Below are 27,759 nucleotides of genomic sequence, written 5' to 3' on the forward strand. Positions count from 1 at the left end.
AGCTCCAGGCCCCCAAAGTAGAGTCACCTGAACAAGCATGAACTAGTTGGCACCAGAAAGCAATACCTGCCCTCCCATGCATGATACTTGTTTAGAGGGACATAGATGCTTTTGCTCTCAAATGAAGTTTGTGGCACTCTGAATTGTTAACGTGGATATAATCCCTTCTCCGCTGCTCTCTGGGGGAATCTTTTCCAAAGCCATGGGATGAGAATTTAGCCTGCCTTACATAGGCAAGTTGGTGTAAGTTCCCAAACATCAGGAAGCTAAAATTTTCGAGGACTGCTTTCCAGAACATCCTGAAGTAGTCTAGAGTGTTGCTCCAAACATGAACATTACCAGAGAAAGTCACAAACGATACCATGAAGAGGACAACTACAGAAGGAGACCCACAGTAGTCCGATGATTCCCTTCTCTTCACAACTCAGCATTCCCTAAAGATGTTGTTTTCAAGTAGGTGCTAAGACAGAAAGCTCCAAGAATTTATATTCTCCAACAGCCAGCATTATTGGGTGTTGTTACCTGAAAACACCAAGGATGCCATTACGGTTGTTCTGAAGGAGAAGTACTGTTTTCCTTGGAGTCTCTTGCCAACCTCACAAAATTTGGGCTGGCCACAGGAAGAACCATGCCTTGGCTCAGCCGCGGGCAAGAAAAGAAAGCGTAAAGGATGGTGTCTCCCATTTATACCATCAAAGAAGGATTAGCAACGTCGCTTCTGCTCTGCCAGGAAGGGCTGGTGAGTACCTTTTTCGCAGTGCCTGCCGACAAAGCCTCGAGTGCATTCACAGGCGTAGGAGTCCTCTTGGGCTTCACATGATCCACCGTTCAGGCAAGGCTCCGAGTCACAAGGAGAGGGTGGCGGCTCAGCTGCAAAAGCAGACATGGCCTCACATGGGCTGATGCTAAATGAAAACCCCACCTGCCCCACGGAAAGGAGCTCAATTAAATGACATGGGAAAAAGGACACATATTTTTGAATTAAGAAGCCCAGAGGTCCTCTAGCCCAGCCTTTCCCAGCCTGGTGCCTTCCAGACGTTTTAGGCTACAACTCCCAACATTCCTGACCTTCGGCCATGCTGGCTTGGGCTGATGGGAGTGCACCAGGTTGGGGAAGGCTGCTCTAGCCTAAAATGCCTTGTTCTTAAAGATATAAATATATGGACATCTCACAGCATCTGCTACAGACCGATAGCTAATATACTGCATGGGACCAATTACTATTACCAATTACAAGATAGGTTTCCAGCCCAATGCATTTAAGCTACACAACTTCCTTAATAGTAGCCTTCTTGCAGCACTTTTTAGCATACAAAGAGTCAAACCAGACACAATCGTTAAAGGTGCTGCAGGTATTTTAAAAGCAAGTAGGATCAGCAGGGTATGTTCTTGTATGTATGTGTGTGAGTGAGATTGTAATTCCACACATGTTGGGATTGCAACAGGTGTGGGAGGGGATTTTAACCCTTTTCTCCCCCGCTTCCATCTAGTCCCCACTAGTCAGTGTGGGATCTGGATTGGCTTTGCTATGTAATACTGAACACTTTTCCACCACCACGATCGGCACACACTGATGCGTTTGGACTCCCTGTCCTACTTACTGTGGTTAGTGCCATAATCCGTATGACACACGCAAAGGTAACTGCCACCATACTCCATACAGTAACCTCCATCTGGGCACTGGGTGTTCATATTGCATGGTGTAGTAGTCACTTCTGTGGAGGGGAAAAAGAAACACAAGACACATGGCAATTCCCTTTCATATATCTCAGTGCCACACAGGTGAGATTTACAAAGATGAGCAGTGTTACCAGTTAAATAGTCAGAGGGCTCAATTCTCTAGCTGACTTTTTTTTTTAATTTACATACAGTAAGAAGATATAAGATTTACATACTTGGACACCAAAGTCATAATCTGAGTCCCACTTCCTGGCACCCCCACCAAATGAGGTGAGGCTGGCAGCTACAAGAGAGAGGAATGCCTACAGCACCGACATTATAGTCTTTTCAGTGCCAGGTAAAGACCTTTTACTTCTCCCAGGCATTTTAAGAATGGTTTTTAGTGCTTTTAGAGCACTGCACTTGTATTTTGCTGCTGGTTTTACTTTGATGTTATGTGCTGCAGTGTTTTTACACTTTGCTGATTTTGGTGATCTCTACACCAGCCTAAAATCCTACATTTAAAACAGGGCTTTCCGCTTCCGTTTTAAATGCAGGATCAATCCACTCCCTTTTTCACATGCTTCCATTCCCCCCACTCCCTTCCCCCTCCTTCTCCCCATATCTGAGTCTTCCATTATCTTTCATTGATCTCGCTCCTCTTCCTGCCGCTTTTACTGTTTTCACGGAGGAAACTGAAGCGGAACACAACGGAGTAATTTGATAGCTCATTATCTGCAATCTGTTTAAAAATGGAACAAAGGGCATTTAGTGCAGGAGATGCCTTGAATGATCACGGCATCATGTAAAGAGCTTGCAAGCTTCTGTGAAGGAGCAATCTCAGTCTCAGGATAAAAGCTCACTGTGAAGGAGTCCTGTATCTGGGTTTTGTTATGTGCTCTTTTTATTTGTATTTTATACAAATTTATTGTTTATACAAAAGACAAACTTGTTGTTTGTATTTTATGTTTTAATGTATTGCACTCTGCCCTGAGAACTTGGGTTATTTGGCAGTTGAAATGTATGATAGACAGATAGTTACAGATAGAAAGAAAGAAAGATGCACAGGACAGTGAAATTGTGGTATGGGTTGCATGCTCTAAATTCTTGTTAGAACAGGCCTTCACCCTCCTGTCATGCATGAAGATGAACATCCTTTGCTGGCCTCAGTAACTGTTGACATTACTAAGAATGCCACACAAAGTGCAAACTTTATTTCAGGGTTCCAGTCCAGGAAGCATAATCAAAGCATTTTGGGCAGCAAATCAACACAGTGCCTTTTTTTCTTGGCACCACCAAAATTATTTTTGGTGTTGGCAGGCAAGACACCTTTGTTTTATATTCCTCAGTGATGGAACATCTGGGAGCCAGTTGTGTAAAAACAGGAATGACTTTGTATCTCCCCATCTTCCTGGCTTGTATTCACAAAATGAAAATGTCAGCAGTCAGTTTGGTTTTCAGATTTCAGCTGGGGGTGGTGGTGGAGATGGGATCAACACACAACACAGGCAAGTTCACCAAAGGTTTTTTGGGGTTGTGAGGGGACAGGAATAGATGTGTGCGAGCTCCAGTTCTGGTTCTGAAAACAGATTCCTGGGCAGAGCATGTGCAAAGAGGCACCTTGTTCTGCAACTGTATATCTGCCTTTCTGAACCACTATTTTGCACCAGGCTCTGGATGGTGGACCTCCGGGTTATAGTGAAAACCAAAGTAGATCCTGCAAGCCTGAAGTCCAACATAAGCTTTCGTAGATCCTCCTTCATCAGGTGCATAAAAGGAGTTAAGTGAACATAATGAAAGGTTCAGATAGATGAGAAGAACTTTACTCCTACCGAATTCACAGAGAAGGCCAAAATATCCTGGTGGGCACTGGCATATAGTGACATTTCCATCGAGACATTTCCCTCCATTTCGACACTCGCAATCATCTGAGAGCTCTGCAAAAAGGCAAAGGGAACAGGGGTGGGGGGAGTAATTAGGCTCATCTGTGCCAGCAAAAGCTCAGCTGTGAAGGCTGTCATGACCCACACCAGTAACCAGTGCAGTGTTGTTCAGGCTGCTGGAGGGAGGGATCTGGATTAGGTTTGGCTACAAGCATTGTGGTGACAGAACCTTTACTCCCTTTCTCATGACCTCAGATATTTACCTTAATTAACACCCAAGAGACTGCAAAGTGCAAACCAGCTGCTGCTCCCCACTGGAGTCATCGAGCTCTGCCTATCAAAGGCTCCCTTGTGGCCATATCTGTGCTCTGCCCAGCAGCTCTAATGAGCCTCGCAGCTTCTTTTAAAAGACGCACCTCACACTCAACCCATTCTCCCTGTCCTTCTCAGGAATGACATCAGCCAGTGTTTCCTCACATAGGGTAACTGCCTCCCCAAAATGGAGGAATGCAAAAAGCTTGAGGGGGCTGAGTGGGGTTGGGAAAGGAGAGGGAGTGAGAGGATAGAGAAAAGTGCAGCTCCCCCAGTACCATAGAAGAAACCTAGCACAGGAGACTCTCCATTAAAATAAGTGCCATGCAGCAAACCAGATGTATCTGAGACAAACTACGCAATACGTTAAATACATAGTGTGCAGCTCACCCTCTGTTTTTTATTCACAAGTAAATACATGGGACCCAAAGCCCCTGTGCATGGGGATGGAACTTTGGAAAACAAGTGGCAGTGGGAGGGGAAGGTTTAAACCTCCCCATCACACGTGTGGTGGTCCTGATCCAGATCAAGCCCCTGAATATGTATGTATGTATGTATGTATGTATTTCTATACTGCCCAATAGCTGAAACTGTCATATTTTCTTGTGAATAAAAAACAAAGATAGGGTCAGCTGTGTGTTATGTATTTAACATATTGAGTAATGTGATCCTCTGTGTGGTAAGCGCTGTGATGGAAATTATTCTCTGTATAGGCCAAGGAAGGACTCTTACAGGACCGGAATCACCAAAAGGAGAGCTTATTACCATATAACATGACAACATTTGAGAATCCCTGACCTGGTTTTATACTGCCCCCACCCTTGGGGTCTGATTTACACAACCATTTTGACATGGTGAGAACCACAAAACTGCAGTCCTTTGGAGTAACAATTGATTCTGGGAGGAGTCTGTCACAGGTCTCTTGGCGCTTGTCAAGGTCACAATCCTGTTTGCCCTAGAACATGTGACGGTGTTGTTCGAGCCAGAAGGTGGCAAGTGATGGTCTCATATGGCACACATACTGAGGATTCATAGTACAGGTTACCATGTCCCCTCTCCCTCACAACTAACTCTGGGAAGGTGCTACCTTTTTAGGATCAAGCCACACATGACGCTCAGTTGCGTAATATTTTCTGTGAGAGTTTTGGTGTTTGTTTTTTAAAACACCAAAGCAGCTGTGGGAGGCCAAGTCTGAATCAGACGTTTGCATAGAGGAAGGGACACTTCTCTCTTTCCGTGCAAGCCATTTTTCTTCAGAAAATCACCTCCTCTGAGCTATATTTTGCCCACGGAGAGGGGAAAAAAAGATATAAGTACCTATAGCTCTTCCCTCACAGAGCTATAAGCAGCTTGAAGGGGGTGATAATGGTTAAAAAAAGGGATTTGGGGAGAGAAATAATAATTCTCCCACCCCTTGTGAACTTTCTATCCAGATGGCAGCTTGTCACAGCTGTTTTAGGTACAAATGCACTCAGAACTGTTCTACATGAGACTGTTAATCAGCTGGTAATCGGCTCTATCTATTTTCGGTTTCATCACAGAATTGAGATCCGAGCACTAAACTAAGAGCTAAACTTCTCTTTTCTGATTTTCCAGTACATAACCTCTAGGTGGCATTGTGGCATAGTGGAATAGTGCAAATACACAAGAGGAAATCACACTTTCTTTCACTTTCACAATTAAATGCTGCATTTTCCCTGCTCGAAAATTCTCACCAAAAGTGCTGGTTAGACACAGAAGTGAAACTGGAGCGTCATGATGTCATTGAAAGAACCTGTAAACAACCGTCAGTAGGGAATGACAAGCGCACGATAAATGCCTTGTGTACAAAACCCTCCCCCCAACACAACTCCAGGAAAACATGCACATGACTGAGAAGCAGAAGTAGTTTATTTGACCCTTAGACTCAGATACTTACTGTCTCTGCAGTCCATGCCCGTGTATCCCTCAGCACACTCACATACATAACCTTGGCTGGTTTCAAGGCAAGTGCCCTCATTCTGGCATGGATTGGAAATGCATGCACTGGGCATTCTGGGCCCACCTACAAAATATTAGTGAAAGGTTCATGACAGAAGGAAAGAGCCACATTTCTTTAGCACAAAGAAAGAAGACTGACTGTGCTTGATGAACAATCTTCAAACACATGCAAGGTTAGCCTGAATAAGGATGGGGTCCAGTTTTCCTCCACCTCTATTGTGGACAAGATAACAGGTGCAATTTGCACCCCAAAGAACTCTGGATATCAGGAAAAACTTCCTAACTGTAGGGTTGCTAAGGTATTTGGGGATTTTCCGCACTGGAGGCCTTTAAGAGTTGCTTAAAACAATCATGCAGCTGGATTAATTTGGATGGGCTTGATCCACAAGTTGCTGAATGATTTCATAAAACAACATAGCCTTGTATTGCAAGGTGCCCATTACTGGAAATGAGGGCGAACAGGTTTTTCCAACAAAAGGTGCTGCAGGAATTATTTTAGCTACTGGATATGGTATACGATGACCTATGAGGTCCCTTCTAACGTTCTTACTCAAAGATGACCTGACAGAATTCAACCATGGCTCTAAAAATGTCTGAGATGAATCTTCATATGACACCATGAAGAATCTCCTCTTCAAAAAGCAAATCAATAGGAATTTCATTACGAGGGCAGCCAAATAATGGAACACAGCATCTTAGGCGCACACATGGGATAAGCCCTACATGGGTTTGGGACTGGGATATTTGAAAGACCTCCCATATGATCCTGCCCGTGCACTGTGTTCATCGACTGAGGCTTTGCTCCACAAGCTATTACTGGCTGGCTGGAAAGGCTTTCTCAGTCACGGCACCCAGTCTGTGGAAATCCCTTCCCATTTCCTGACTTTTAGTGAACAGTGAGAACATTTCTATTTCACCACACTTCCTGCTGTTTGATTATGTTTTAATGGATCCGTTTAACACCTTCTGCTGTTTTAAATTTTCTGCTGGTTGATTATGTTTCAATGGCTTTGTTTTTAAATGCTCTCTGCTTTTATTGTTAATTGTACTTGTACTTTATATAATTTCTAAGCTGCATTGAGGGCCCTTTGAGGGCCAAAATGCAGGATATAAATAACTTTATAAATACACAAATAAAACTTATCCAATTGGCCAAGTGGGAAGAGGAGTATAACCTTCAGACACAATGTACAGTGTTTAATAACTAGGAGCCAGAATTGATCCTCAGACAGGAGACGATGGAGCACAACTGCCTCTCCCTATCTCTGCCATCTAACAAAGGGCTGGATACCAATCCGCTTCAGTAAAGGAGAAGCAGATCATCCTGGATGTCACACAAAGCCAGTTACTGGATGAAGTGACAAATGAAAACATTGCTGGCCATCACAGGCTAAGTGATAAGAATCTGTGGGACCGCCATTAGATGGGACATACGTCATCACATAGACCAGGGGGTCAGCAACCTGGTGTCCTCCAGTTATTCTGGACTGCAACTCCCATAACCCCTTACTGCTGGCCATGCAGGGAGCTTGTGGGAGTTGTAGTCCAAAACATCTGGAGTGGCATAGGGTTTGTCCTTCTCACCATATTGACAGTTGTTCCCATAGTAGCCTGGAGAGCATGTGCAGATGTAGCGCCCTGGGCGGATATAGTTGCACGTCTGCCGGTTCCTGCAGTTCCTGCCCTCACAGGCTGAAGGATCTAGAGCGGAGAAGAGTAGGGAGCCTCAGTACAGCCCAACGCAGCTGAATAATTAAACACAACAAGTACAGGGCTGGGCCTAAGCAGAAAGTCTGACAGGAGCATCAGAGCAGAGAGACAGAGAGTCTGGCTATGTGGGGAGGAGGGTGCCACCACGCAGTTATGAAATCAGGGCACCTGTTTCACAGCGCTGTCCTGTGAATGGCACCACACACACACAAGTGAAATTGTCCACCAGGTCTATACATCGCCCACTGTTCAGGCACGGGTTGGAGTCGCATTCATTTATTTCTGTAAAGTAAACAACAACAACAAACAGATCAAATATGAAAACTGGCTGCAGGCCTAGCCATGGGCTACTACATATGTACATTTTAAGGGTTGTCATTCATGAACATGGAGCTATGTGGCTTCACACAGCGCACAGATAAACTACGGAATTCACTTCTGCAAGATGTAGTGATGGCCAGCAATGTGGGCAGCTTTAAAAGGGGATTAGACATATTTACGGAGGATTAGGCCATCAATGGCTCCTAGTCCGGATGGCTATATGCAACCTCCAGTATCAGGGGCCTTTCACTTCCCATTGCTGGGGACCATGAGCAGAAGTGGGGCAGGGTGCTGTCGCACTCATGTCTTACTGTGCGCTTCCTATAGGCATCTGGCTGGCCACTGTGGGAACAGAATGCTGGACTAGATAGGCCTTTGGTCTGAGCCAGGTGGGCTTTTCTTACGTCCCTAAACAGAGCTAGGAATCACCAACATGGAGCTTCCACACAGTGTGTGCTGAGCATTACCCTCCCCACAGAAGAGAACTAAGAAGTGCACAGGTGCACTGGTGCCGCTTCATTACTGACATGAGCACCTGGGTTCCATGCTGTCCAACCTGTGCTAGCAGAAACACATCGACTTACCTTGGAATTCCGCCCAAATGCCTCTTTTCCACCCACTCACTGTTAGCTCACCTGTCTCACAATTTTCTCCAGTATAACCTGGCTGGCAAAGGCACACGGCCGTTCTGTTTGCCGCTTGGCAGTCCCCACCATTCTGGCATTGTTTGGTTTCACACGGAGACTCCTCTGTAATGTTTCAGCAAAAGGAAGGAAGATGAAATTAGGGCATAAAGATGTGGCTATTCCATTGCTAGAAACATGCATATGCTGTATGTAGGCTTCTCGCCAGGCTGCTGTATGGATGCTGGTTCAGACGAGAGATTTATTTTGTCCCCTTTGCAGCCTTTAGCATGGACACCACTCCAGCTGTCAGAATTAGGAGTGTTGCTTGTCTGCAATATCATAGATTGGAATGAGAGGCTGTGTGGGGCGTGGGAAACGACAGAATATGGGAAGTTACATTTGCTTTAAGCCAAGTGCCTTTTTTGAGCAAATGCTTTCATTGCAGACTCTGTGGAATAGAAAAGGCCACTTCAAAAAGCCAATTTGTGGTAACTACCACCTCTTGTTAGTGTGTTGTATACCTAATTATTTGCAGCCAATGGCTCTTGCATGGCTGGAAAAATGCAACAGAACTTCTAAAAACAAACCCCCCTAAAGTGCTTTGTGTAAAAAAGAAAAGAAAAGAAGAAGCTATCTCATAATGGGGATGATGATGAAGTTCCATTTTATCGACCATTTCTATGCCAGATGTATGTGCATTCTCCCTCCCACCCACTGTAAAGAAGAATTAAGTGAATAGTGCACCATGAGATGTGCTGCATAGTAATTTCTTTAGCTATTAACAGGTAAATAAATCAATTGCTTTACTTAATTTTCCTCTAAGGAATGCTTTCATTACGAAATGGACAAATCATTTGGAAGGCCCTAAACAGAGTGTTGTCAGGGGAGTTGTTCAGCTATACTTCATGGTTAATTCAGCCACGCTGAAAGCATCTTTGCATGGGACACTTCTTAAAACTCTGATCTCATTTACCTCTTCCCCCTCTCCACCCTTAGTCCCACCCATTCTAAATGTATATCTTACACCGATTCTAGGAATACATTCCCTATTTTTCTGGGGATGATATGCATTTCCATCTGTCTTGCTCCACTCCAGCATCCTGGAGCCTGATCGAACCTGCTGCCTTGGAGAGATTGCAGGGAAGGGGTGCTTGGCGGAGCGAGAATGAGTAATAGAGATATATGAGTATAGTGGGGCTTGAAGGAAGATTGGCAGTCTTCCAATGAGAGATGGGGAGGAGAGCTGAGAGGGGTGACCCAGCTGAGAATTGGGAGGAAAGCTGCCACAAGTGAGAGGTGTGCCTGTCAAACAATGGACCCCATGTTGCCTTTGTGGAATGGACATCTATTTGGCCTTGTATATAGTGTATTTTTATTTCGGTGTTAGGCTTTATTCTCTCTCCTGTTTAATTCTAAGCTATTTGATTAAGTCAGTTTATTTGTACTGTTTCATTCAATGTCATATAGATTGACTGACATTTCTTATTATTTATTTACCCACTGACACAATGGTTATTTGTAATTATTCCTATTTTTGTTACTGTTGTATTTTATTGCTGTTTATGTGATATACTGCAAACCTCTTTGGTCACAATCTTGTGGAAAAGCAGCATGCAAATAAACAATGGTGATGATGATACCTGTCTCACGGAAAGGTACTTGTATCTTTTGCAGAAAGATCACCTGTCCCTAGGCCTGCTTTAAGAACTATTGGGACTGCACACTAACCTCTAGTCCTTGAAAGGATGCGTGTTGACAACAGTAGGCAGCTGCTGCAACTGGGATTCAAAGGTGGCAAAGTAATTATAAAGTACACACTTTTGTGTATGATCTAGTATTTCCTGCTCCAGAATGTTTCATTAGAGAATAGAAGGACATCCTTCATGCAAAATACCCACCACATGTCACAAGTAAAACAACCTGGTTTAAAATTAAATCTTAATTTGATTCAAACACACACAAAGTGAAAACACTCATATTCCTTTAAAACTGAATCCATGACCCTCTGTCAAATTACATTAAAGTCTGTTTTGTGATGTAAAAATGAACAGACAAAACCAAGGGCAAAAGATATCTAACTTTTAAGGTCAAGTGTTAAAAGATAACATACAACAAGCCGTACATATTGTATTTCTGTGCAAACTATGAGTATATGGACTGTCAAAGCACATGGATATTTACTTTCCATCTCATGGGGAAAAACAGTCTTCTGCCCAGTAAGTACAAGTAAGTACTATAAAACATAGTATTCATAATTCTTTACCCTCACTCAGTAGATATAAATTATGTAGTGCAAAAGGCATTACAGGGAAATCAGTATGTTTTCCTTGTTTTAAATGGTTATAGCAATGAAGTAGCATGACTGTTCATTCAGGAATAGCTGAATTAGAAAACTGGAAACTTTATATAAGTTAATTATTCAGACTGGCTATTTTTTCTGACAGTTTAAATCATGACTCCAGTCAACCCACCCTGGTTTTGTGCAATTTGTTCCAGAAAAATGCCACAGTTTGGACATGTCATGCATCCCCATCCCCTGTCTTGTCCTGACCCAAAACTAGAAGAATTGTTATAAAGAGGTGCTGGTGCAGGCATACTTCTATAATCACTTTGCCCACCTAAACCTACCCATAAGCTATAATCCGATTTCCCTGTGCTTGCCATTACACAGTATTTCTCACCAATCTCACATGTGGCTCCTTTAAATCCTGGTGGACACAAACAACTGAAGTTGTTGATGCCATTGATACAGGATGCTTTGTTGCGACACGGGTTGGAAGCACACTCATCCACATCTAAAAAAGAATAAGAGTAGCGTGTGCTCATAGATTCAGTCCATCTCTCCACAGAGGGAGAAACACACTTTGTAAGCATTGCCATGTGTAATCAACCAGGCATGTCTATTATGGATACATTGTTCCTAGAAACATACAAAGACAGAGCAACTGTCCTTCAAATGTTTTCAATTATGCGAAGTTGCTTTGGGTTATATACTCCTTCCTACAGCAACAGTTTAGACTCCTCTGTGTAGTAGTAATAGTAGTAGTAGTAGCCACTAAGCTTCTAGAAGAAAAGCTATCATGTGTGCCCCCACCCTGACACATTTCAATATGCAAGCTACTGGTTAATTACAGTGTGCCAAAGACAAGCAGTCCTTATGGACATGCAGTTCTTCAAGAAATGTGGATGAGAATGGGACAGTTAAAGGTGGGCAGTAATAAGCCAACAAAAGTCAACACAGAAAAAGGAGCTAGTGCAAAACATGAACAGATGACGTGAGCTTATGAGCATCCTAGCCTAGTTCTGAGTACTTCGACTGGCCACGGCTCTCAAGAGTCTCAAACGGAGATCTTTCCCAGCCCCGTTACCCAAGATCCTTGCAAAAGGAAATGTTGGTGACTGAATCTATGACCTTCGGCATGCAAAGCAAATGTTCTACCACTGCACTATGATGCCTCCTTAGAAGACTGTGAGAAAGCGTTTGAGCAAGACTCACCAATATGGCATCGTTTTCCAGTGAAGCCAGCCAGACAAGAGCAGGTATAGGAGGGATTCCCTGTGATGCAGTCCTCAATACACTTTCCTCCATTCAGACAGGGGCGGAGCGTCAGACACACCGAAGCTGCACAAAGAAGTAAACCCACTATTCAGCAGACGATGGCATGGCTAGAGGAGAAGTCTTAGACTGTGTAGCAGCAATAGTAACATTGGACTGATCCAACTTCTTTTGTCCCTGTGGCCTTCAGCCCTTGTTTGCTCTGTAATCAACACACTGGGCTCATGGACAGAAGTGCCACATTCATTTTAAAATGATGCAATTCAATGTAGCCTATCCATATTTAAACTAGTTTGATGAAAGTATTATTTAAAATTTGTTCTGAATGTCAAAATTATGTTGATTTTTTTTTGTTCTCAGCTGTCTATGTCAATGTTTTAGTTTGATGTCAAGGACATACACTACCATTCTGAACATCAAAATTATAACTTCCAAATTAATCTTTTATAGACAATGAAACTTTCATAAAGTGCATTCTTAATGAGAACCATATCAATGTTCCTTTGTATTCAGAAATTGTGAACAAGGTCCACACAAACAAAGGTGGCGGCCAGCTCTATATCCCACCGCTCACCCCATGCTGCATGCATTCTGCCTAGGTTTGCTTTTCGCCTTTAGTTATGCTGTAATATTTAATGACAAACCCAAGAATCAAGAACTGGGTAAATGCCAACAAAATTCCATAATAAAACACTTTTGGCAAAATAAAAGGTTTTTTTTAAAGATAGGGTTATGTCTTGAAGGAAAATGGTAAGCAGTGCCAGAATGGTTTGGCGGAAATCAGCCACCAAACCACTGGAATTTCCAAGTTGGGGAAAGCTCAGGAGAAAAAAACAACAGTAACCCAAAGAGCTGCAGGAAGGCATATAGTCCCAGGGCAGCCAGATAAGATCCGGTCTTGGGCTGGGAGCCAAAAGAGAGCTCATCCGAGTCTAAGGAGCCATGGATTGGGTAAAGACTGGGGGCATGTTTTTGTTTGGAACTACATGCAGATGATGGCAAATATATGGTCACAAGAAGATGGACACTGTTATTATCTTACAGGGAGTGCATATGCCTCTTGCCAGTTTGGGAGAAGCTATTATACATGTAATACACACTGTCTTTAAGCCCCTCACTAATGTAAGATGCTATTTCATGAACCTTATCAAACAGGTTTGTAAATGGCAACATTCCCAAGCAAGACGTTGCAGCATCTTCCCTTCTGCAGTTACCACAAAGATGTGGAGGCAGAATCACCTCTACCAGGATTCCATCAATTGCTCACAGAGCTGAAATGTGATATTTCATCACTACATTTTGGGTTTATCTACATTTTAGAGTCTTGAAAATGGCATGGCCCAAATGTACTCTCCCTCTCTATCTCTCTCATGGGTAGTTCATCAAGAATTACTTCATTCTTATAGCATTAAATAACATATCTGCAAACAGCTAGAACCATACTCTGGCCATAGAGAAGTCCAGGATGCTTCCGGTTTCTGCCTACTCTAATGCCCCCGCCACAAACTAGCAGGGGCAGAGTGGCTGAGGTAATGCGTAACTGGCCGCCCTAAATGGCAGGGTTGAAGCTGCTTGGAAAAGTACAGGCTGCCGCTCCATGGTCCCTGCCAGAGCCATCCTGGTGCAGGTACATTTTAAATGAACCCTCAAAATGACTTTTTCCAAAACATATCGCTGTCAACATTGTAAGTACAGCTTGAGGGGGGAGGGGTTTGAGGCTGTCAGCCAATTAAAGATTGTTGTTTTTAAGTGATTACTGATCTCCCTTTTAGATTATTGTTTTGCTGATTATTTAAATAAATCTGGATATTACTAAACTCTCAGTAAAGGTACATTTCTGAAACACAGTTTAAATAAAAGCTAAGTTTCCAGCCACTGTAAAAAAAAAAAGGGGGGGGTAATTTTTACACTTAGTTTTTCATCCCATGTTTTGGTAACATACCAGAACCAAAATAGCTTAAAAAAATTAAGTGTGCCCTTAACTCAAGAGTCCCACCAATTAAAATTTGCCCTCATCAGTTAAACTCAGGCTGCAAACCTACATACACTTAACTGGGTCCCACTGAACACAGTGGGGCTTATTTCTGAGTAGGATTGTGCTGTTGTTCTCCATAATCAATGAACTCCATTTAACTGATTAATCTATTGTTTAAAGTTTGCAGCCCTAGGCCTGAAGGCTCTTTTTATACATAGACAACCCTAAGTCCCATTCATCTCAAAGTGCTCCACTGATATTTTATCTTCACTCATTGCATTCTCAGGAATAACTAAGCAACCCTTGACTGGCAGTGGCCAAAGATATCACAGCTCCCCAGCCAGAGATGCACTCCTGAGTTTTATGCAGCATTACAATCATACCCTGACATTTTGTAGCTTGCACGTAGATCTAGCATCAATGAATCCCAGGTCCTGCTGGCCATATTTATTGGATTGCATTCATGCACAGGAGCAAAGGCTTCAGAGGTTCATTTGCCATACCCAAACTACCCCCAACTGCGTAGCTGCTGCCTTGCATAGAGGCACTGGGATTTTCACAGGGATGAAGAGAAGGGCTGGAAGAATTGGTTTGGTTAAATAAACCTAACTGCTGTCCTCTTACTTGTGTTGTTGCAGCCCCCCACTTGCACCTGGGCATCATCGATTCTGAACACCCAGCGCCCGGGGATACCCACATTTGTTGTCATCTCCACGTCGGCAATGTCATCAGTGCGGGATCCGGGGATGTTAAAATACCGTTTTCCATCACCGGCATTGAAACCTGCCTAGGAAGACAAGGGCAGAGAGTGAAACCTCTTGCTGGGGAAAGCAGGGCAGCTGCAAGGGACTTCTCTCATCCACCATGCCCCAGTGCCCTGCAGAGGAACGGACTGCAAGAACATAAGGAAGGGAAGCATCAGATTTCCCTACATATTGCTCAATGCTAACCGTACAACCACTTCCCACCTGAAAGTCTGCCACTTTGCAGAGGAGACAGCACAGCCCCCAGCATTACAGTTCTTCTGATCCCTAGACTGAGACTACGACGGCTCCTCTTTGCCCGTCTGGAGGTTCTGCTTGGACAGATTCCTTCCAGGTTCTGGATATCTTTCCCCACTTATCCTGTACCATTCAGGTTCCAGGGCTATGGTCTGAAGTCACATGATGCAGCAACCTTTCAGGTTCTAGATCTAGTCATTGCTCACATGGGAGACCCCTGGGAACCCAATATACATCACCTTGATGTTCACAGGAAAAATGAGGGATATGAATGTATTAAATACATTCAGAAAGCAGTTTCTTTGGGCAGCCTTGTAAATAGCTACTTGCTTGACCACCTGTGATAAGAATAATCTCTCTGTGGCTACCCAAGGAAGTTTTACAGAACCTGGTTCTTTATTTCTATTAGGCCACAGACATCGGCTGGCAGCTAGTACATATTTTTGTGGGCCACTAACTTTTGGAGGCTTATTTGCAAGTCTGCTTTCATGCAAGCATTCTTCCTCTAGGGCACCCATTTTGAATGGCCCCCAAGTTCAGCTGCTTCAGATATGCAAGCAAACACTGAGCAGTCCAGCATCCTAGAAGGAATACCATACTGTTTTGCGTGTCATTTATGATTAAAGACCTTGGCTGTGACATATGCTGAACTGTCAGCATTAAAAGAAAAAAAGCGGGGGGGGGGGGAGGGAGATCAGATGGTCTAGTTATTGCAACCCTTTTCCCAAATGGCTCTTGGCACCGTAAAGCCTCTCAGCAATCCCCACATATCCATGACTCACTTGCTGGAAAGCACATAGAATGCTGAGCCTATTTTCATCCCCATTGATCTGCACAGGGTGAATCCAAGAGAATCTTGGACTCTCCTGCTCCTTTCCGTGAAACGAGCACAGCTCTGCTAGCTCAAGCCAAGCAGCAGCCTTTGCCATGCTGAGCTGCGAGGTGCTCGTGCCGAGCCACTCCATCGCCTTGCGAGTTACAGCAGCACGTTCTCGCAAATTTGGTCACAAGCCGATGCCTGGTGAAAAACTTTTCAACTTCCTCTCTCTCCCTCTTTGGCTGGACCGGGGCAGGGTGTTCCTGAAGCACTGTACAGTATCCAAAGCATGTGGTTACTGCTCTGTTTACAGTCATAAAAGCTTGCACTTCTGAATTTCTGGGATTGAAAATGTGTCTATTTCCTTTACACCTGCAACTTCCTGCTTACTGGAGACACTCAAATGAGAGCCGGCAGCTGGCCAAGCACAGATCAATTAGTGGTAAATTCACACATCCGAACAGCCACCAGTTAAAAGAAAGAACACATCAAGATGAAATTTTTTAAAAAAGAAAAAACCAAGGAAGAGCTGTACTTGCTAGAGCACTGCTGGCTCTTTAAAAAGTCTGAGGTTAGGAGGGGAAGGAACTACAAGGCACTAACCAATGAAAAAAGCTGTGCTTTCACTGTAACAAAGCCCCTATGTGATTTTAGCTTTGAAGCGACAGAGGAAATACAGGGCTGCTATTTAAGAAGTTGGGGCTGCGGGGGGATCATCTTGCTATTGCATGATCCTGATGAGAAACAATAAAAAGACTATTGTCTGGAAGAATGTGCACCATGTATTAGAAAGAAGACTTGCTTGCAAGGTGTGACCATGGAGTCTACCTGGGCTGCAATGCCTCCCAGGCCTTCCGGGTCTCCCCCGCTGCTGGCATGCATGCCAGTGGTCCAGGTGACTGACTCATAGTTGAAGATAGTGAAGGAAAGCATGCCATCAGTGATGAGCACTATCTGGAAGGTATTTACCTATAAGAAAAAAACACACACACACACCAAAGCCAGAAGGAATGTCATAATGAATCAGAGTATTAGTTATTAGAGCAAAATTGTTTCTCTGGAAGGTCTGGATCAAGGCTCTTTTATCCCTTCTGAGAACTCTGGATCAGCATTCTATAGAGTTCAGCTACAGCAGAGGCAGACTTCTGAGTTGGAATTTAAAGTAAAGGCATTGATTTCCGGCAAGGGCATCCAGGCTTTTAATAGTTGATCCATCTTGCCTGTTTCTGATGCCCTTTGTGTTTGGGCTGTTTTATCCACTCTTATGGTTTTGTATTTTATACCTTTAGCATGGTTAAGCTGTGGGGTGCAGGTTGCATGTGTTTGTTATTGGAATGTATTTTGTATTTTATCTTCTCATCCACCATGATAACTTAAATAGTGGAGAGGTGGAATATAAATGGATGAAATAAATAAAGACCAGTCTGCTTCTTCAACAGCTTACTACACTTTGTATCTTGCCCTAATTCAACAACAAAACATGAAATATAATATATACCAACTAAAATAACCCTCTTATTCTGTACCCTTCATCAACATCCCTGGCCCCAGCCACTTACTGGAGAAAGAGAGTTTCCTCCAAAGAAGGTGACCTGGTACCAAGTGGCTACGAATACCCATTGGGCAGAGAAGTCTGGGAATTCTGGGAAATATTGCCAGATGTCCTTAGTGGCCCTCTCCAAGATGTCTTTATCTTTGGTTTCCCGGTAATACACTTGCCCTGCACGACGGTTATCTACGTCAGCCCAGAAAGCTGCAACCACGCGCCGATCGTTGGAGATGGGGAAAGCCACTGGTGTAAACTGAGACACCTCTTTCAAAAAGGAGATGATTCCATTGTTGTTTACCTAGGCAGAAAGCAGGGAAAAGTTAGACATGGTGAAAAATAAAGAATGTCAACAATCAGGGGATTTGAATGAAATCAACCCTCTTTGGCCCTAACTTTGTACAAATGGAAGGAATATTGCTATGTCCCAAGGCTGTTCTCTTGCATGCTCCCCACTGATGATTTAAAAAACTGCAGAGACAATAGAAAAATTTACAAAGTATGTTTTAAAATAAAATATGTATTCCTCTTCCCAGCCTTTGAAGTGCAAGCATGCCACTCTCCTAGCTTGTAGATGAAAAACTGTGTGCCAAAAAAGAGCTAAGGAACTGCTTCTCCCTTCAGACATCCCACTTCCCACTCTCTCCTCCCCTGCCACTTGCTTGATGCATATGAGGGCTAGAGAGCCATAGCTCAGGGGTCTGGGAAGGAAGGCAGAACAAGCCATGCCCTGTTCTCCTGCCGGAGATTCGCCAAAGGAAGGAGGAACAGCTGAGAAAACTGCAGCTGCCACAGTGATTTGAACAAACAGGGTGCAGTTCATTTGGGTCAATCTCACCTCAGAAGGCAGCAGAAAGCATTCACTTCCTGGTTTTAAAGAGGTAAAAAGGTGTATTCTAAAGGGACAAGGAGACTGACAAGGGTTTTGGTTTTTGGTCATCTCTTAGGTCAAAGCAGGGTTGCTTTGGGTACACATGAGCAGTCGTGCTGGAACAGGATATAAGTCACCTCCCTCCTTCAGAAGCAAAACCCTTTCTTACTACTCTATAGAGTTTCACCCCTTTCATATGCTCCTGTTGATCAGTATCATACCCTGGGTCTACAGAATCTGTGACTGCCACCACAGAGACAGGAGACAGGCAATAATATGGATTTGTATCTCAAACAGCTTTCCCATGTAAAGAACTTGTCAATTTACACATTCAAGTAAGTCACACAACACAGCCCTCATTGGATGGAACACTTCAGAATGCAAGGAGGACTGCTCCCTTACACATCATGCACCTGATGAAATGGACACTAGTCCACAAAAACTTATGCCATGATAAAATGTATTAGCCTTTACGTTGCCACAGGACTCTTCAGTGTTTTCGCCGTATATCAAAACTAGGAATGTACAAGCATTTTGTTGATTTGCTTGTGACCAGAACTTGTCCTGTTCACATCCACGAATGTGAGTGCATTTTGCAAACACAGGGTAGAATCCAAGGGGGGGCTTGCGCCTCTGCTGACTTTCTTGCGCCATGCTGCTTGTTGTGTAAGTAGTGGGGTCCTGCCGCTTACGCAACAGAGATGTAGTGCTTCCCAGAGGAAGCCCTTAAATGAGCAGAAATGCTCATTTCTCAATAGGGACAGGTTGGTGGTGCTCCCTTATGCAAGCTCTACTAACCTGTCCTGTCCCAGAAACAAGCGTTTTCATTAGTTTCCAGTTGCCCTGGAAGCACGAAATCTTCCTTCTGCAAGCGGTGGGTCACGCTTGCAGACAGGAATTGGTTGGGTGTAAGGGAATCAGCGGAGATGTAAGTGCCCTATTGGATTCTGCCCAAAGTTCACATGTTCTTGAGCCTGCAATGCTAGTTCAAAAAATGTGTACTTTGGAAAAGCACACACTTCAAAAGTGTGCCTTTTGGGAAAATGCGTATTTTTACCCTTCAGTCAATTGGAGAAAGGTACGCACTTCAGAGCAAACTTTAAAAAATGTGAACCCAAATGTGCACTTTCCCCATTCAAACAGCAGCAACAAAAAGCTCGCAATTGGGAATGGAAACAAGGCAGACCAGGCTTTGAGGTGGAACTCTGAGAAACTCAACGAGTCACGCTTCTCTAATTCTCCCATCCCTAATCAAAACTCCCTGCACGTAGCTGGCTAGCGCACCAGGGAGAGAAGGCTGGAATGGAAACTTACTCCTTAACCTGCTAAGCTTTCAATGCTAAGCTTTTTGATGTGGGGTAGCACTCAGTCATGCAGCCTTTTGCCTGTGTTGTGTAGTGGTGCAGTCCAAGAACGGCTACACCATAAGCCTTTTCTGGGTCCACAGGCTGGCTCACAGTGGATGGATATTGTCTGTGTCCCAAGTCTTGACGACCATAACTGGCTTGGAAAGAAATTTCCCAAAATATCTGACTGAGAAAAAGGCAACCTTTTTCCCATCAAAGGTCACAGTCCCTTGGAGGCCATCTCTTGGGGGCTACATGCAGATACGGATCCAGCAGCCACTGCAAGAATAAGAGAGAGACTGTCACGCAGGTGCACCTGTGAACTTGGAAGCCCAGCCATGGCACATGGCAGCTAGAACGTCTTTCTGACAGATGCTACGTCGCTCTAGCTGCTGTTCTCTGTTGTTGGGTCTCTAAGCTCCCGTGTGCTCCTGCCTGCCTGCCATTTTCTTATTCTCCTTGCAGCAGTGGTGGCAGCTGGTATGGGAGATGCTGGGGGGGGATGCACTGAATGCATATAAATAAGGCCAAGGGCCGCCCATCTCTGATCTAGAGCTATTTCTTTCATGCAATTTATCTTTCGCCGACTGTAGCCACTGCAATCCTGATGATGTGGGCTGATGGATGGAAAGCTGCTATGCATGCAGTTCTCCCTCATAGCAGGGAGAGGATTGCCTTCCAATGCCCATGATTTAACACAGTCCAATTTGTTGCTCTAGATAGCATCACGGATGCAATGAATATGAACTTGAGCACGCTCCGGGAGAGAGCGCAGGACAGGAAGGCCTGGCGTGCTATGGTCCATGGGGTCACGAAGAGTCGGACACGACTGAACGACTGAACAACAACAACAACAACAATTTGTTGCTGGTTTGGATTAGCTTTTATTAGTGCCTTGGTTTGGTTAATAGTTTAGTAATTTAAGGATATTATGGTTTCTGTAGCATGTACATCTACATGCAGCAAAGCAACGAAGTTAGAAATGTCCTTGCCATCCTTAGAGTCTAATACAAGGAACAAGTGGGTTCTAACGTTGAACCATACGCTCAGTTAAGTTGGGCAGGCTGTGCTGAAAGCATTTGTCAATGGCTTTTTCTCTGCCCTAGAGTTTTCCAAAGCAGGCAGGGAATTAGTAAATGAGCCCCCACGTCTTGCATGCCAACATCTTTGCAAGTAGCGCCTTGCTTTCTGCCCAAAGGAGCATTTCACAAGAGAAGCCCAGCCCAAGTTAGTCCCTTGCCCCCCAAGAAGCCCCCTCTGACTTGGTGACTCCTTCGCGTTCCATGTGCACACAAAGATCACTCACTTCTCTGGAACGAGAAGAAACCACAAACCTTCTGAACTCTGGCCTGTACAGAAAGCAGCAGGAAAAATTTTGCTGGGGAAAGAAGCTGAGCCCTTGTTTGTGGATGGAATGTGGTCTGAGATGCAGGTGTGACATTTGGGGGGTGGGGGAAAGGAGGTTGTTTCACACTGGTGAGCAAACTCAGAACTCAAATAATGCTTTCTGTGTATGTGCAAATAGCCAGTCATGGGCTTGGAATCTTAACAGAGCCTGCAAATCACAGCATCTCTGTACAGCTGAGCACAGCAAAGTAAAGGAAGGATCCAATGCCTCTGTGGATGTAAAACAGATGAAAGACAGTTTAACCCAAACAACATCAAACATGCATGCATTCTGCTTTGGAAGAGATACAGCTTAAAGAGGAGCATTGTTTGGCTAACAGAAACAGTCACAATAAGGACCAGTTTCAGCCAACATGGTATCTCTGACAGGTCTATCACCCAGTTAGAGAAATCTTAGTCAATTAACATATGAGCTTTAGAGTGCAATCCTATTCATGTCTACTCAGAAGTAAGACCACTGAGTTCAATGGGGCTTACTCCCAGGAAAGTGTGTAGAGAATTGCAGCCTTAGGGTGCAATCGTATGCATCTTTAGACAGAAAAAATGGATGGCTGGGGAATGATGGGAGTTGTAAGATTTTTTTTCTGTGTAAACATGCATAGGATTGCACCCTTACTGAATTACACTTCCACTGGGTAAAATGTTTAGCTCTGATGCAAGAAGCATCATTTTTAGAAAATGCACTCATGTATTGGAGCAGGCATCATCTTAAAAGAGGCATTCCTTCTTATGGGACAGAAAAGAGGGAATGTTGCTTTTTAAAGACAGTGCTTATTTATTATTATTATTATTAATAATAATAACAAGTAAATAATACAGTAATAAAAACAATTCTAAAACAAAATTAAAAACAACTCATAAGGATCTGTTCCACAGGGCAGCTGATGGTAGAAAGCTCTATGGGGGAAGGGAGAGACAGACCATCTGGAGCAGGGTCCTGCAGGGTTTTTGCTTGCCTGCCTCTCTCTCCTGGAATCCTTCCCACAGGGCAATTGGTGATAATGGCCCTGCCTGGGGAGGGGAGAGTCCAGCTGCAGCAGACTCTGAGATGGTCTTTGCTCTCTGTTCTCAGCTGATTGCCATCTGCAGTTTTTATAATTACTCATAATCATCACCACCACCACCACTGCCGCCACCAAAATCTGCTGCCCAATTAATTGGGGCACTTTCCCTAGTTGTGCAAGTTAATCTACCCAGTTAATTCACAAAGGCTGCAATTCTCTGCATACTTATCTGGAAGTATGTTCCACTGAACTCAGTGGGAGTTACTTCATGCATAGGATTGTGTTGCAGCCCTAATTTTTGTACTTGGCTTTGGAAATTAAATGATAGACATGACGACAGAATGTACTGATACTAACTGGCCAAACTAGGTGAGAAGGGATCAGCCATGTTAGCTGCTTTTGTTTCTGCATCATTCATACGTGTGTGCGTGCGCATGCGTGTGTGTGTATGCAGTCTAATGGGCTCATGAGTGAGGAGAGTATAACACTGCCCCCCCGATACTTTTTTCCCATCCCAGAAGTGTGAAAAGTCATGTCTCATTTGGCTCTTTAGTTACTCAGTTATGTACCCACTTGCCACAGCCTTGGCAAACCCAAGAAAGGCTTCATGAAAAAAACTACTTCCTAGGGAGAGGCCCAGCATGAATCAATTCTAAGATACATGGGATGTTGAATATGTGCCCACCCTTTCCCAACCTTAGTCCCCAGATGTTGTTGGACTACAGCTCCCAGCATCTCTGACCATTGGCTATGTTGGCTGTGGTCCTAAGCATTCTCCCAAAATTTGCAAAGTCATCTTTTTATAATTCAGACTCAGTTCTTAATTCTGCTGTATAAAACATACAAAAACATAAATTGAATATTTTGTACAATGTGCCTCATATACAGTGCAGAACTGGTCTGTCAAGAAAGAAAAAAAGAAAGAAAGAAAGAAAGAAAGAAAGAAAGGAAGGAAGGAAGGAAGGAAGGAGAGATGTAGAACTGAGGTTATAAATAATCTACCGCGGAGGTCATGCTAGCTGTTAATCAAGAGCTGTAAAGAAGAGCCATTTTGACCCAATGAAATAGAACTGGCACAGGCAAAAGGTGAGAGTGTCAATATAATTTCTGGCACTGTTCATGAACGTTAACAGGGCAGATTTAGGACAACGTCTTATGACCCAAACAAAAGTAGACTCCATTAAAATTAGCTCATCAAACTCGGCAATTCAATTTTCAATTGGAACCAAATCATGTAAAATACTGGCAGCTAATGAGCTTTCATTGTTTTTGAGATTTATATTAGACAGATAAAAATTCATGGTGAATATAAGGGTGGAGGGTGAACAATGGGCAGGAATGTAGTTGAAGGAAGGAGATCAATTTACAAGGAAAGCAAAGGGTTTTTTTTAGCCCTTATTATTTCATATATCAATAGCCTGTTTAAATGACCCCGCAACGCCCTAGTGCTGCCTGGTTTCTTTACTCAAAGAGGATTACTACCCATATACATCTCCGCATCTTGCAAACTAAATAGAGCTTCGACTATTTGGCAGTATAGAAATGTAATAAATAAAATAAGGCAGCTTCAACAATGGATGCTTCTGAAAACACAGCAGCTTATCTGTAGTTAGACATTATATTTTAACATCCCCATCAAACATATTTTGAGGGTACTAAGCCCCAGTGAAGTTTTGCATAAGATAAAGTGTAAAATTCCTAAAAGCAATCAACTCCAGAGTTTTTGCTAAAGTTGTTAAAGTTATTAAGCCGGGACATATACGCTAATGCTCAGGGTGCCAAATAAGGGGGTTTCAAACATCTTTCTCCCCTCTCCAAAGCCTTTCTGTACTTTTGTCTCCTAGAGAACCATTCCAACCCTTCCCTCTCCTCACTCCAAACTGGGATAGCAAAATCCTACCATCATATCCTACAATTTGCTCTTCCTACCCAGTCAGGATTAACTCTGGCCCTTTGCTTATATTGTCACCGCCTCACATGTTCATAATCATGGCATCTCTGAAGAAAGGCTACATAGATGTAGTTTCCTTGCACATGTCCCTCCCTTTGGGTCTTCTCAAGTGCCTTTGCACTCACTAGAGCAAGAGCTTAACTAAAAAATTAACCACTAAATTATTGCCTCGGTAGAACAGTAGACTCCGAGGGCCTATGGTTTGACGTAGCCCTCCCCTTCTTACATTCTGGATGAGGAGGCCCGAAGTAAACATTCACCGTTGTTCGATATGTTAACTTTCATGTAGAGTTGGGACTCTAGTCAACTGACTGTGGTCAAACATCATTACCCGTTATTTAACTGCAGTCAAATATACCATGAAGTCACATGACAGCCTACCTTTCTATGGCATCATGGGGTCATCTGATAATAATATAGGATTGAGGGTCCTTGCTCTAGGTCTGCCTCAAGATATATTTGGCCCTATATTATGGCAGGTCATATGCTTGATCTGGTGGCCATTTACTAGGCAGGAGGATAACGATTGATGGTGGGGAAATATGTTGACAATTCCCTGGACAGAGACAGATTACTACTGGGTGGGTTTAGGTTTATAGGGGCTTCTAATCCCTGCAGGGTGGGATGAGGGGCAGTTTAGGATATCCTAACCTCAGAGGCTGATGGAACAAAACAGGTTCCAAAACACCTTGTGACACCCTCAAGACTAACGAATTTATTATGGTATAAGCTTTTGTGGTCTAGAGTCCATTGCCCTTACGGAGCTTCCTGTGGGCATGGCTGGCAACCTGTTGTAGCCCTAATCAATCTCTGGAATAGGGAAATGACTTGAACAGTTGATACAATCACTTTTAGAGGTCTTCTTGAGTCTGTTTTCCTTCCGTGGTATACTAAGAAGCATAAGGCAATGAAGCCTTCTGGATCTCATCCCTGCTGCTTGTGGAGGAAGAGTTGGGACAAGTCTCCCACAATATGGTATACAAAGTCCATTTTAGGACCTACCTGTTGTTAGCAGTGGTGGAAGAGAGAGCTTACTTCTTTGCCATCACTGTGTCTGCACAGTTAGCTAGCTAGAATTTTACATGGGAGAGGTTGCATTTGTAGCGAAGGGCACATGCTTGCGATGTGAATGCCAAGAATGCAAATGCATGCACACTGTGCACCATATAGCTCCACCCCTTAACACGAGGGCTATGGAAGTGGTTACCATCATTTTCCAATACATATTTGGCAAGGCAACACCATGCATTCTATGCATTCTGCACAGAGGCTGTGCAGACAAAACAGCCCAAGTAGTGCCTGAGTTTCTCCCCCTCAATCAAAGGACTGCCTACCAGTTTACCCTAGTTTCCTTCTCAGGCAATACTGAGGCTGTTCGCAAGACATGACAGCCCAGCATGGCTGCATTGGGTGAGGCTGCATTGCATGCGGGGTGCATGCGGCCACCATTTTGAATATGCAACCCCTATTCAGGGGTTGTTGTGTCGTGTGAACCCAGCAAGCATGGGTTATATGAGGGTTAGACAACCCTTGCAGAACCCAGGGTCTGTTTTAAGGTTATGCAAGAGGCAGTTGCTAGCATAACTCATGACAATCCGGGTTGTGTTGTCCAACCCCAGTCAATTTATATGGGTCCATGGCAGGCTGAGTGCAGGATGCCAAATTCCACATTCTCCAAATAAGCAGGGAAGCCTTTTCTTTATAAAGGCATGCTACACATGCCCAGAGGCACTTAATCTGAAGTACCCTACTTTTTGTAAGCAAAGCTGGCAACCCTACACTAGACATGAGTGTCACAGGGTCAGGACCATCACCAAACCCACTTGATTTACTGTGTGTGGAAGGAGGCCTCCAGATGTCCTGGCATGGTGCTTTGTAAAGCTCTTGGAAGTGATTGGACTCTGGAGTCTTCTAGAAGACAATAATTTGTGAAGCTAGCATTATTCTCTTTTTGTTGTTCTAATGCATTAATGCTTTAAATACTTGGCAATTTGACATTATTTGATCCGTCAAATTGACCAAGGATTATTTACTGGTTAAATGCCAAGCCTACATAGTTAGAGCATTCCAAATAAAATGTAAGATCTTTGTGCTGGTGAGGATGGTCAAGAGAAGAGAAGGTTTTGTGCAATACACCAAATGATCTGGGCACATCTGAAATATTTAGACAGAGCAAAGATAAACACTTGATTTATGCTGGGTTATTCTAAGGCAAGGTTATATGGAAAGGATGTACACAGTGAAGCCTATTCACAGTACTCTTTGAGCCCAGAGTAACTACCACAGCTGCCAAATATGAATGGGTCCTGAATTCAGATAACCAGAAGAGTTTTGAATGATCTCATCAATTCATAACTGGGGTTCTGCTTTATACAGTTACAAAATTCTGCAAGAGAGGGAATGCAAAAAGAGCTAGAAAATTCACTCTAGTTGTGACTCCTTTTGACATCCCTACCCAGTTGGATCCATATATATATTTCTGATAAAGACTGCAATCCCAAAACATTTTTCACACATTGCTGCTCATCACTACCCTATTTCCCAGCTTGAGAAAAATGAAAATGAAACCCCTGCATGTTGTGGACATTAGGATTAGAGCTTACCCGAACATATTGCCGAAGAATTTGGTATAGCAACCCCTCAGGTCAGCATTTTGTATGAGGCAACCCCTTCTGTGTAAACACATGTTGAGTTATTGCCATGACTAAGGGGAATAAGATTACTGTTTCATAAATTCTTAGTAACCTTTTAATGTCCACATGGGAACATTCTTCCTATTATTAAAGCAATATGGGATGAAGTAGAAGCCAAGATTTTCAGAAAGAGCTGCCTAAATTTTGTTGGGATTTTCAAAGCAACTCAGCTTATTTAGATGCTAGGAGCATATCCACAAAATAAACAGGAGGTCACAGCAAACAGCTACTACAGGCCTAAACTGAAGAGTTTTATTTGCCACAGTGTGACACCAGGTTGCAGTAATGCCCATGTATTCCCAGCAGACTCATGTATTGCTCACCATTAGATATGTGTAGAAATCCTTCCAGCATACATACACTGGGGAACTTGAGAAAACACTCGCATGATATAAAGAGCATCTCTACACTAGCCTAAAATCCCACATTTAAAATGGGGCTTTCTGCTTCTGTTTTAAAGGCAGGATCACAACGGATTCCCTTTACACGTGCTTCCTTTCCTCCTCCCCTTTCCCCCTCTTTCTCCCCTTTATCTGAGTCTTCCATATGTTTCATTGATCTAGCTCCTCTTCTTGCAACTTTTACTTCTTCCTTTTTCATGGAGAAAACTCAAGCGGAACACAAGCAGGGTAATTTGATAGCTCATTATCTCCAAACTTTTAAAAAATGGAATAAAGGTAATGTAGTGCAGGAGACGCACTAGAGGTTAACAACGTCATCTAAAGGGCCCACTACCTTCCATGAGTGAGCAATCTCAATAGCAGGATAAAAGCTCCATGGGAAGAAGCCCAAAGCTGTAACATGGGACTGATACCAACTCAAAAGGTACTTCTCATCCTTTACAGTTTTAAATGACAAAATAAGACCTTAGTCCTAAGTAAAGTTCCTGGTAAATAAACTCCATCTAGATAAGCATTACTTACTTACATGCAAATTTGTTTAGGATTGCATTCCAGCCTCACTCAAGCTTATCCTGGAGATAGCTGTGAATTGTTACTCCGGACCAGCGTTTTCCAACTTCGGCCACTCCAGATGCTTTGGACTACAACTCCCACCAGTTCTAGCCATCATGGCCAATGGGCAAGGATGGTGGGAGATGCA

General features: G+C 43.6%; 1 protein-coding gene across 1 annotated transcript in view; it reads right to left on the minus strand.

The window, feature by feature from the left end:
* Positions 1–27,759, minus strand: part of SNED1 (sushi, nidogen and EGF like domains 1) — a 90,460-nt gene that overhangs the window by 40,550 nt on the left and 22,151 nt on the right. Inside the window, exons 2-13 of the mRNA XM_084847035.1 lie at positions 17,400–17,687; positions 16,669–16,809; positions 14,647–14,809; positions 11,988–12,113; positions 11,173–11,286; positions 8,501–8,614; positions 7,713–7,826; positions 7,419–7,535; positions 5,773–5,898; positions 3,492–3,596; positions 1,602–1,715; positions 748–870 (exon numbers count right to left, since the gene is read on the minus strand). Of these exons, the coding sequence (XP_084703161.1) occupies positions 748–870; positions 1,602–1,715; positions 3,492–3,596; positions 5,773–5,898; positions 7,419–7,535; positions 7,713–7,826; positions 8,501–8,614; positions 11,173–11,286; positions 11,988–12,113; positions 14,647–14,809; positions 16,669–16,809; positions 17,400–17,687 (1,645 nt within the window). The remainder of the gene's footprint in view (positions 1–747; positions 871–1,601; positions 1,716–3,491; positions 3,597–5,772; positions 5,899–7,418; positions 7,536–7,712; positions 7,827–8,500; positions 8,615–11,172; positions 11,287–11,987; positions 12,114–14,646; positions 14,810–16,668; positions 16,810–17,399; positions 17,688–27,759) is intronic.

Source organism: Heloderma suspectum, chromosome 3, assembly GCF_057233095.1.
Source record: "Heloderma suspectum isolate Gila_16-S chromosome 3, 16-S_ref, whole genome shotgun sequence".
Taxonomy (NCBI): Eukaryota; Metazoa; Chordata; class Lepidosauria; order Squamata; family Helodermatidae; genus Heloderma; species Heloderma suspectum.